General features: G+C 44.4%; 2 protein-coding genes across 2 annotated transcripts in view; both read left to right on the top strand.

The window, feature by feature from the left end:
* Positions 1-12,431, top strand: part of LOC137424686 (zona pellucida sperm-binding protein 2) — a 62,454-nt gene that overhangs the window by 33,984 nt on the left and 16,039 nt on the right. The window lies entirely within an intron of this gene.
* Positions 3,716-5,198, top strand: LOC144891479 (uncharacterized). Its single transcript, XM_078775099.1, has one exon. It carries the CDS (start codon positions 3,716-3,718, stop codon positions 4,925-4,927), a length of 1,212 nt encoding a protein of 403 aa, XP_078631225.1. The 3' UTR covers positions 4,928-5,198.

Here is a 12,431-nt window from a genome sequence, read left to right on the forward strand (position 1 = left end):
ATTTCCAGGAGGTTCCTTGGTAATGGATATCAAGCAAGATTTGTTGTAATGTCAGTTTATTTTTTCAACACAATTACAGATTTGCTTTGTCATTCGAAGTAAAGTACGTACAATATGCAGTTTTGATAATGCATGTTAATATTTGATCATATAACCTGTATGATTGTGCATGAGATTTTAAAGGAAGGCCATTTCATAAAGAATCCAATTTTTTTTAAACCGTTACATTTTCATTAGGTTAACGCTTTGCATGACATGATGCATCATCTGGTGAATTGCACGTTTTCCAGGTGGGAAAACCATATAGGTGCGAGCAGTTGGTGAGGCGTTTGCTTTGACATCCAGAAAGTTCCACACCATGGTGGTAAGTGCCAGTTACTTTGGGCAAAGAATGTATACCTTGACATCGATCAACATGGAAGGCATCTGTGTTTCTTTTATCTTTTATTTTCTTAGTTTATGGAGGCATTTTTTTCACAGATTATCATATGAATAATATAATAGGCCTTTGCTTGCTCTTTCTTTGTCAGTGATCTGTGCGATATTCTTTCTTGAATATAATGGTCCACTCGTGTTCAAAAATATTGGCACCCTCGCACTTTTTTTCAAATAACTCACAGTTTTCTCGAAAAATATGTTGAAATTGACGAAACTATTTGGTCTCTACTATTTATTTAACTGTTAATATTACAGAACCTTTGTTTTAGATTCAGAACTTAATCTGTCACTTTAAATCAGAAAATAGAAATTTTAGCACAGCCTTTGGACAAAATAACTGCAGTCAAGCACTTCCTACACCTCTCTACTGGCAGATTGTCCCGCTATTCTTGTGCACACTGCTCCAGTTCTCCCAGATTTGAAGGGTGTCTTCTCCCAACTGCTGTTTTCAGATTTCCCCACAGGTGTTCAACGGGATTTAGATCTGGACTCATTGGCCACTTCAGAACAGTCCAGCGTTTTGTCTTGAACCATTCCTGGGTGCTGTTTGAAGTATTTTTGGGGGCATAGTCCTGCTGCAAGACCCATGACCTTCGTTGGGACCCAGCTTTCTGACAATGGGATGAACATTGTGCTCCAAAATGCCTTGGTAATCTCCTGATTTCATGATGCCATGCACACATTCAAGGCACCCAGTGCCAGAGGCAGCACAGCAACCCCAAAACATCACTGAACCTCCTCCATGTTTGACTGCAGGGAAGGTGTTGTTTTCTTTGAAAGCTTCATTTTGTTTTCTGTTTACATAGAGATGATGTGCTTTACCAGAAACCTCTAATTTGATCTCATCTGTCCACATGACATTCTCCCAGAAGGATTTCGGCTTGTTCAGGTTCGTTTTGGCAAACTCCAGTCGGGCTTTCTTATGTCTATCTCTCAGCAGCAGTGGGGTCTTCATGGGTCTCCTTTCATTGAGTTGGTGACGGATGGTGCAAGTTGACACTGTCGTACCTTGTGTCTGAAGGTCAGTTTGAATCTGTTTGGCAGTTTATATAGGTGCTTTCTCCAACATTGAAGCAATCCTTCGCTGCAATCTTCGATCAGGTTTTCTGTTGCAGTCACGTCCAGGGAGGTTGGCCACTCTATCCCTGATAACATTGTGTACGGTTGACACAGGAACATCAAGATCTCTAGAGATGGACTTGTAGCCTTGATATTGTCCATGCTTGGCTACAATCTTGTGTCTGACCTGCTCAGACAATTTCCTGGTTTTCGTTATTTTCTGGTTTTCGAGAAGCACCGAGTCTAACAACACCTCCCCCCCCCCCTTCCCCCAACGTGGTAAAGGCTCAATAAAGCTCCGAATGTTCCCTTCACGGTGCACACGAAAAACGCGACCGCCCGTCACGACGCCAGCACCAGACAGAGGGGGAGAGTGAGAGGGATTACCTCGGTGGTTGTGGCGTGGGCTAAGCCCAATCGGCAAATGTGCTGGGTTCCGTCGGCTTGTCGGTGTTGTGGCTAATGGAGCCCATTGCACGGCCGGCTGAATGAATGTAAAAAAAATAAAAACACACGGGAAAAATCACAAGGGTCAATTCCACACGGGGTAATTAATCGTAGGCCCTGTCTAGTTAACACAAGAACCCCGCCCCTTATGGCGACATGCAAACACTCTTAACCTGACGGGTTCCCTACTTATGAGATTGAGGTTCTTCTTCTTCGCGTCCATGCTTCATACTAAAACCTATACGATCCTAACTCCATTATGGCAATTCGTCACCAACCCCCACAAACGTAACGGTATTCAACCCCCTGCGTCAATACTTTGTAGAAGCTCCACTGGCAGCGATTACAGGTTTGTGTCTTCTTGGGTATTTCTCTATCAGCTCTGCACATCAGGATTTGGGGGTTTCGCCCATTCCCTGATAAAGGTCCTTCCTGCCCAGTTGCTCAGTTTGGTCGGACGGCCAGCTCCAGCAAGAGTCTGGGTAGTTCCATATTCTACCAGAAGGATGCATACTGCACCCTTCCTCATTGGGCTCAGTAGTCTGTAAAGACAGGATCCAACCTTTCACGGTATCATTTTGTTTGCTTTTATCTAAATCCTGCAACAGATTATCTTGTGGCGCACTTGCAAAACCATTCTTTAAGCTGGGGTGCAACATGAATTATTTGTGGTGCCTGGCAAATTCTGCCGAATGATCCTGCAAGCTCTGATGCGAAGAGAAGAGAACGTTTCTGACCTTTTGCCCCCGAGTAACGACATATCGTAAAAGACAATATTGTCTCTTTCTGTTTTTAAAAGACCCAATATTATCTCTTTCTCAAAATTGAGCACAGAAAATTAACATTCCTTGTGTTTAATGGTCGTATTGAGGTATTTATTTTAATTGGAATAGATTGATATCCGTCATATTTAGCTGTCATGTAATGCCCCACTGGAATGCATAACAGCGTTCAGGATATGTACATCTATATCTATATATATATATATATATCTGCACTATTCCGGAGTGTCTAATCTTCCAAAAGGTTGAAGAGGGTGTGAAGAGACAAGCACCTCGACCTATCTTTATTCGCAGACTAATTAGGCACGATGAAGACTCGATCAAGCACACTACGTGACCACAACTTCAAGCTCTATGAGCAAGTCTTGGTGCCTCTGTTTGGGAATCTGAAATTGATTGGGAAATGCCCTTTAATCATCCCCAGGGAAATAATCAACTCCACTGAGGTTTCATGAATGGAATATATTTTTCAAAAGTTATTCACGACGTGTAACGCATCATTGTTATGGTGTAGGGAGGTGGTGAAATTTGAATGATCGCTCATTAAAAAGGGTTTTTGTAATTGATTTTTAATATGCTAATTGTCTGCTCTCTCTCTCTCTCTCTCTCTCTCTCTCTCTCTCTCTCTCTCTCTCTCTCTCTCTCTCACTCTCCCACTCTCTCTCTCTCTCTCTCTCTCTCTCTTTCTCTCTCTCTTTCTCTCTCTCTCTCTCTCACTCTCTCTCTCTCTCTTTCTCTCTCTCTCCCTTCTCCTCTCCTCTCCTCTCTCTCTCTCTCCCCCTCTCTCTCTCTCTCTCTGCTGTTTTTCCTTTATTTCTTATTCAGCTTTATTTCAACATCACAAAGGACAAAATGGGAAGAAGTTGAACACATGCTCATTGTGTCCTGAGTATTTTGCACACTCGTCCACATTGAGACAAAATTTGTGAAGAATCAGCACAAGCGTTGTAAGGATTTTGTGGTTATCAGCAGCAAGTCAAAAGGATCAAATGGAGATGGACACATCAAGTTGTGGGAGGACTGCGTTGCACCTGCTGAAACCCGCGAATGAAGATAACAACCAACGGGGGAAGTTGTACAGGTGTTATGTGTGTTCAAAGGTTTTTAATCAGTTATCAAATTTAAATATACATAAACGAATGCACACGGGGGAGAAGCCGTACAAGTGTTCTGTGTGTTCAAAGGTTTTTAGTCATCCATTAGCCTTAAATCAACATAGACACATTCACATTGGGGACAAATCATTCAAATGTTCTGTGTGTTCTGAAGATTTTCGTCGTTCATCAAGCTTAAATAGACACAACCTAATTCACACGGGGGAGAAGCCATACAAGTGTGCTGTGTGTTCTGAAAATTTTCGTCATTCATCAAGCTTAAATATGCACAAACTAATTCACACGGGGGAGCAGCCATACAAGTGTGCTGTGTGTTCTGAAGATTTTCGTCATTCATCAAGCTTAAATAGACACAAACTAATTCACATGGGAGAGAAGCCGTACAAGTGTTCTGTGTGTTCAAAGGTTTTTAGTCGTCCATTAGCCTTAAATAAACACAGACACATTCACATTGGGGGGAAGCCATACAAGTGTGCTGTGTGTTCTGAAGATTTTCGTCTTTCATCGAGCTTAAAGAGACACAAACTAATTCACACGGGAGAGAAACCGTACAAGTGTTCTGTGTGTTCAAAGGTTTTTCGTCAATCATCAAACTTAAATAGACACAAACTAATTCACACGGGAGAGAAACCGTACAATTGTTCTGTGTGTTCAAAGGTTTTTCATCAATCATCAAATTTAAATCGACACAAACTAATTCACACGGGGGAGAAACCGTACAAGTGTTCTGTGTGTTCAAAGGTTTTTCGTCAATCATCAAACTTAAATAGACACAAACTAATTCACACGGGAGAGAAACCATACAAGTGTTCTGTGTGTTCAAAGGTTTTTCATCAATCATCAAATTTAAATCGACACAAACTAATTCACACGGGGGAGAAACCGTACAATTGTTCTGTGTGTTCAAAGGTTTTTCATCAATCATCAAATTTAAATCGACACAAACTAATTCACACGGGTGAGAAACCGTACAAGTGTTCTGTGTGTTCAAAGGTTTTTCATCAATCATCAAATTTAAATACACACAAACTAATTCACACGGGGGAGAAGCCGCACAAGTGTTCCCAAGTGTTCCGTGTGTTTTGAGGTTTTTAGTCGTCCATTAGCCTCAAATGAACATAGACACATTCATATTGGGGACAAACCATTCAAATGTTCTGTGTGTTCTGAAGGTTTTTAATCAGTGATCAAATTTAAATAAACACAAACTCATTCACACGGGGGAGAAGACACCGCACAGGAGCAACTCACCCACATGTGGAGATAGCAGCCAACAACACAAACATACACACCTATACATGCATATATGGACACGCACACATTCACACAAACACAACTCACACACACACGAAGGTGGATACTTTGAGACCTGGGTTGCACCTTCTGAAACATGTGTAAGGGATTTCATTCGAATCTCAGGCTAATTGGGGGCAATATGACCCATTTGCCTCCCTCGTGTCTGACTGTCTGGTTTTGGGAAGCTGTTGACAAAATCTTTGTTTGACCTTGCATCAACATTCTTTTCTCATGAGCAGCTCCCCGCCTGCCGAGCCTTTCTCCTTGCTACAATCTGTGAAACTGGGGAAATGTTTTGAGTTCCTTGTCCTTTGAAGAAAATTATTTGAAGCAGAATACAAATTGTGATTCCTTGAGATATTGTTGGTTGCTGGCTGTGTGAGGACCAAAAGGTGCTACTAGCATGTGCGCCCATATATCTACCATGCATGTTATCCTTATCCCTCAATAAATCTCTTGCACAGTGTCTGAGTTGAGGTGCTTATTCCAGAACCGAAGGGATTAGGGAAGCCATGACACATGCATATGGAGATGATAACCAACGGGAGAAGCAAAGAGTACCTACGGAGTGTTCGACTAATTCTGAAGTCATCGCTCTCCAATGAAAAAAATCAAAACTATAAACCAATGTGCAGTACCGGTTTTGCTGTATTGTTGTGTATTTATGAACTGGCCACAATCAGAGATCAACAACTTGTACACCTAAACAAACAAAGTGTTCTTTGTTCAAAGTTTTTCGTCAGCGATCGGGTTTATTTACGCACAAAAACATTTATCACCAGTGAGAGTTCTTCCACCTTATCTTTTTTCAGGGTTTTGCACATTTCTCCACATTAAATATGCAAAACATTATGTTGAGAAGCCAATTGATGAGTTTCTAAAGAGTAGTCAACCCTCTTGCAAGGGTTGCTGCGTTTACATCTTGTGCAGGTGATGAATGTGCAGGTGTTGAACAAACCTTGTGCAGGTGGTGAATTGTTTTGTTTTTATTTTGAATTTTTGAGTGGCATTGTGACGATTTTTGTGTATTTAACCGGATTATTTGCTTTGATATTTTTATTACGAGTTGATCTTTATTCTCTTTGAATCGCTGCAAAAAAAATAAAGGTGGATATAACCGGATTATTTGTATTTTTTTTATTACAAGGTCTTCTTTATTCTCTTTGAAATGTCTGTGGAAAAAAAAAAAAAAAAGTGAAAATCCTCAAATATCTTCCCTGATTGCGTTATCTTTTTTTTTGTTCAATACTTTTTCTTCTCGCCAGAGGAGAGGGTATCTGATTTCATCTGATCTGCCCTAACCTCTCACCATCCACTCTGCCCTAACCTCCCACCATCCACTCTGCCCTAACCTCTCACCATCCCCTCTGCCCTAACCCCTCACGATTCCCACTGCCCTAACCTCTCACCATCCCCTCTGCCATAACCCCTCACGATTCCCACTGCCCTAACCTCTCACCATCCCCTCTGCCCTATCCTCTCACCATCCCCTCTGCCCTATCCTCTCACCATCCCCTCTGCCCTATCCTCTCACCATCCCCTCTGCCCTATCCTCTCACCATCCCCTCTGCCCTATCCTCTCACCATCCCCTCTGCCCTATCCTCTCACCATCCCCTCTGCCCTATCCTCTCACCATCCCCTCTGCCCTAACCCCTCACGATTCCCACTGCCCTAACCTCTCACCATCCCCTCTGCCCTATCCTCTCACCACCCCTCCCCCTCCCCCTGCTACCTCTAGCTCCCCCAATCCTTCACCATCCCCTCCACCCTAACCTCTCACCATTCCCTCTGCTCTAACCTCTCACCATTCCCTCTGCTCTAACCTCTCACCATCCCCTCTGCTCTAACCTCTCACCATCCCCTCTGCCCTAACCCCTCACGATTCCCACTGCCCTAACTTCTCACCATCCCCTCTGCCCTATCCTCTCACCACCCCTCCCCCTCCCCCTCCCCCTGCTACCTCTAGCTCCCCCTATCAGAAATCAGATACCCTAGCTCCCCCAATCCTTCACCATCCCCTCCACCCTAACCTCTCACCATTCCCTCTGCTCTAACCTCTCACCATCCCCTCTGCTCTAACCTCTCACCATCCCCTCTGCTCTAACCTATCACCATCCCCTCTGCTCTTACCTCTCACCATCCCCTCTGCTCTAACCTCTCACCACCCCCCACTTCTACCTCTAACTTCCCCAATCCTTCACCATCGCCCCTCCACCCCTAACCCCCCACACCCGACGTGTGCCGCTCCCTGCGGCTCCGAGCTGGACGGGACGCGGATGTTGTGGCGTTTAAACTGATTATCATTTGTTCGGCGCTTGTATCGAGTTTCTCGTTTTACGGATAAACTGTCAAGGGTGAAATGAAGTGGAGAAAAGTTTGAAGCGAGTTGGGAATGTTGATAAGAATTCCCTTATTGTAAACGGGTTCAGGTATTGATACTTCCGACCTTATAGTTCACAAGATATAATATATGATGATGAATTTATTCAGCTCTTCAGTGTTGTTTCGGGAATGGAAGAAGTTAACCTTGTCGATTAATTACGTACCGAGAGGATGGGAAATTTCACAATGACACGAATTGAAGTCACAAAATATTCCCTTTGAGTTGAATTTGCGGAAATATTTATTTATAATTTAAAGAGGAATGTCAGTAATGAAACAGCCGAACTATATGTGTTTCATAATCAGGAACTTGAAGAGGAAGAATCTTGTTTATGTTCAACTGTTGGACTGTTCACAGCTCTCTGAGACATGGATAATGTGAAGTCAAGATGGTTACTTTCTCCTCGTCGGTCCGTGGGACTCGGAATTAAATGTTTTATTATGAATGTAACTTCATTGACAGGTAAAAGAAGGGCAGGTAAATGTTCCAGAAGAAGACAAACAGAAGACAAACCAGAAGACAAACCAGACAAAACAAACCCAGAAGACACTCGATTGCAGCGACTGTAGTCTATGTCACATCTGCCTTGGTCTTGGTGGTTGGAGGATCCTTTATTCTGTCTCATGCCCATTCTTCAATGATGTGTACTAGATGGTTGTGGTCAAAACTGCCTTCTTAGGATTGTGTCCCCTAATTGACCACCCCCCCCCCCCCCCTACGCACTTCATCCACTGCATTCTTACGATGTCCCTTGCATTGCTTTATTCTATCCTATTATGTGGACTTGAACTTAAATGTTGTATACGTACCTGACATTTTAAATATTGTGGATGCTTATTTGCACTTAGCTCTTGGCCTTCACGGAGTTTTGGGTATCGTTTTGTATTGTAATACAAAATGCCTTTTCCGAATAAAACGTCACTGGAAAGTTTATATTTTGTGGTCATTATCTTGTCAACCTCTTCGAAGGAAGGACTTCGCTCGACGGAGGATGCTCAGTCGGCGACTGGCTTTGCAGGCCAGCTTGGAAATGTGGTTTTCCCAGGAAAGATCACGGCAGATACTGAGACCCAAGAGCTTGACTGACAGACCTTGGAGAGCATTGTTGAGAAAGTAGATGGGAGGGTTGTCCAGACAGTGACAGTGAGTGTAAGATTTGTCAGGATTGAAAGACATGTTCCACTTGTTTGACCAGTCTGTGATTTTGTCCAGGTCTGCAGAGAGTGAGGAGGCTGCAGACTCCCGATCTGAGGGATGAGGTATGGAGCGGCAGAGAGTGGAGTTGATATCCGAAGCGATGATGGATTCCATGACTTTGCTGATAATTGGGAGCAGGCTGAATGGTCTGTAGTTGCAAGGATCTGTTTTTGCACCTTTTTGTGGAAAGCAGTAATGTTGGCTGATTTGCATGCTGATGGCAGGCGACCTTGAGCAAAAGAGAGGGTGAAGACAACAGAGATAGTGTGAAAGAGCGGCAGAGAAGGATTTTAGGAGCCGTGGGCTGATGCCGTCTGGTCCAGTTGCAGAACCGGAGTCGAGTATTGACAAACTTTTCCACCTTGTCAGGAGAGGAGGACACAGAGTCCAGGAGCAGCTGGGTACGACTCAGTACTTTGGGTACAGAGAGAGACGGATTTGGGACACAATATTTTAAGGCAAACAGAGTGGAGGCATTCAGCTTTTTCACATGCAGTGTTAGCTATGTAGCCGTTTGAGGTAAGGAAGGGGATGGAGGGAGAACAAACACCAGAAACAGATTTGACCAGACGCCACCACGATTTGGAAGAGGGAGACAGGTTTGAGAGTGGAGAGATATTGTTTCCTGGCTCTCCTGGGGGTAGACACACACTTGTTCCGGGCTTTGTTAAAGGAAATGAGATTGCCTTCCGTTGGATTTGCCTTCCAGTAGGCGAAGGCAAGTTGTTCCAGGGCAACTGCCTCGCCAAAAGATTCCTTGTACCATGGATGGGAGGAAGAGTATGACAACTAGAGGAGATGGGATAAATCTGTGCATGAGAGGGAACAATTTACTTTGAAGAATTCCCAGGATGAGTTGATGGCAGAGGCAGTAGAGATGGGAGACCTGTCCAGATGATTGATGGCTGCTTGAAGACCGTTCCAGTTGGCCTGAGTGAATTTCCAGATTCGTCGATGCTGAGGAGGCTCTCTGACAATGGCCAGAGAGATGTCCACTTTAACAAGCATATGGTCAGATGAACCGATTGGAGCAGAAGAAGAGCAGCTGACATTTGCAGGGAAGTTTGTCATAACCAACTCTAGAAGAGAAGATGCTTCGTTGACTGAGATCCGAGTCGGGAAATTGACAGATTGTGTCAGTCCCAGTGAGTCGCAGAAGTCCTTTGCTGAGGCATCATGGCTGGTGAGAGAGGTACCCATACCCAGCCAGCTGGCATGGCGACAATTGAAATCACCACATTTGAGGAAGAGAGAGTTGGGATGAGTAGATGGAAGTTGGTCCATGGTATCAGACGGTGAGACGTCGAAAGAGTCATCACTGTTTGGCGGACGGTACAACACACATAAGAACAAAAGGTGGGAGCGAAGGGGAAGCTGTAGCCAGAGGTGTTCCTAGCTGTAGCCAGAAGAACAAGAGCATGCACGTTGTAATCACTCAAGGAAGTGGGTGGTGATAGTCATATATGCCTGAGATTGACAAGATGTGCAGATGTCTGTTGTGAGGGCAATGGAAGTAGCAGCATCAATCATCCTGGCAAGCTTTGTCCCAGTTTCTTGACACACTGTAGGAAGAAGAGTTCACATGATTGTGTGAAGACTTGGGAGGTCATATTTACAGTCCAAAGCTCCCCAAAAGTCTTTGTAGTCAGTCTTCAACAACAGATTCAGGATGCAGGAAACGTTACTGGGCCAAGGTGAGGGATTGTCAAGAGCAAAGGCCCTGGAGATTGGAAAACAGTTTGAGTTGTCTCGCAAGCAAATTCACATCCTGCGGATGAAGGTAACTACCAACCTGGAGTGTCAGCCATTTCAGCGCAAAGGAAGTCACATCCCAAACCCCGTGCCTCATCACAGCCACAGGAATTCAAAACATGCTGTAGATGTGGCAAGGATGAGCAGCATTTGCGAAACCAAGGAGAATGTCCTGTAGTGGGCTCCTATTCCTATTGCAAATACCCGAACCATTGGATGTTCGTGTGCCGCAGGCGACAGCGACTGGGTAAATCAAACCTAATTGATGATGTAGTTACGCAGCAGGGAACATCTATGGGAAAACAATTCAGAGGATCTTCAGATATACAAGGTTGACAACATCTGGCACTCTGGCAGGTGCCAAATTGTCAGACTGTCCGTGTCAGTGGCATTGCGACCATTACCTTCCGTATTGATACAGGTGCAAGGTGTAATGTACTCACGCTCAGGGACTTTCAAAGACTACCAATTAACACTGAACTTCACAAGTCTAACATAACCATGAGAACATACTCTAACTATATCATTCAGCCGGTTTCCTCCACAGATCTTTCCCTGGATTTCAATGGGAGGTCTGTAATAGCTGCATGTGAGCTGGTCAACTTGATTCAGGAGAACGCAATATTTGGGAGACTGCTGAGAACCTGGGCCTGAGTTGCTCAACTGAGTTCCCTGGCAGCAGCCTCTTCTTCATCCTAATACTGCTTCCTCTCACATGCAATGTCCACTTCCCTGGCAAAAGTCTCCATCAAGGAGATGTATGCCCAGCTGCAGGAACAGACCCAACTGTAATTGCGACACCTGTTGTGCATGATCCACACTGGATGGCCTTGCTCTCTGAGTGAAGTGCCCATTCCATTGAGACAATACTGAGACTCAAAAGTCTGAGTGAGGTGTCTCCGATAGAATTATCTGTAAAGGTATGCAAATACTCGTGCCACCGAGTCTCCATCAGCGCATGTTCTCCATCATGCACAGCTCTCACCTTGGTATTGTAAAGTGGAAAGAGAGGGCTCTGGAAGTGCTGCATTGACCAACAATGCACCAGCAGATCACAGATGCGGTAAAAAACAACAACACTGCTTGTGCAGATCATCCAAATAAGCTTCCTCTGGAAGCGCTAATACTGACAGATTCCAGATTTACCCTTCAACCAGGTAGCCATGGACCTATTCGAGTTTGAGTCAAACCTGTACATTTTAGTTGTTGATTTTTATCCAAATTTGTGGAGGTAAGTGAGCTGAACGATATGAGAAGCCGTGCAACGGATGATATGGGTCTTAGGAGTGACGCCTCCATGTCGGTGTCTGGAGGACAAACATCTGGCTTTGTCACACTACCGCACCACTCCCCTAGAAGGACTACACTTGTCCCCTGCACAGTTGTTGACGGGTGTAAGACCAGGTATTAATCTGCCTGCAAAGTGCAGTTTACTTGCACCAAAATCTTCTAGCTTTCATGATGTTAAATGACATTTTGACATGAAGATCAAGCAGAAGTTCCATCATGAGCAGGTAGTGAGAGAGTGGCCACCTTTAGTTCAGGGTCAGCAGGTCCGCATAGAACCACTGCCAGGAACTAGCAAATGGCTGTTCCTGGTGAGATCGTACAAAACACGAGTCTCCTCGGTCATACGTTCTCAGAGCAGGCAACCAATCTTCAAGCAAGCTGTGATGGCCAATCACACTGGAGATGTGTGCGAGCCAGAGATTGGAGCTATGATGAGCGCCCAACGATGCTTCCTCCCTCTCTCCAGCCACCAATGATGATCACAAAGTTTCCCCCATATCCCCCACTGTTGTTTTCGATGAACAGCTCCACGAGCCTGTTTCCTACAGCCTTGGACTACTCGCTCAGGCCTTGTTGTAAAACCTCCAGACAACCTTAATGTTTGATTTGACTTTCATTCTGAATAAGAAGAGATGTAATGTGATGCTATGTCCCTGCTCCATGTTTATATC

The sequence above is a fragment of the Myxine glutinosa genome, chromosome 4, assembly GCF_964187855.1.
Source record: "Myxine glutinosa chromosome 4, kmMyxGlut1.1, whole genome shotgun sequence".
NCBI lineage: Eukaryota > Metazoa > Chordata > Myxini > Myxiniformes > Myxinidae > Myxine > Myxine glutinosa.

Bases quoted from the DNA above. Each gene is read 5' to 3' on its own strand.
- LOC144891479 (XM_078775099.1), top strand. From the start codon at position 3,716: ATGGAGATGGACACATCAAGTTGTGGGAGGACTGCGTTGCACCTGCTG.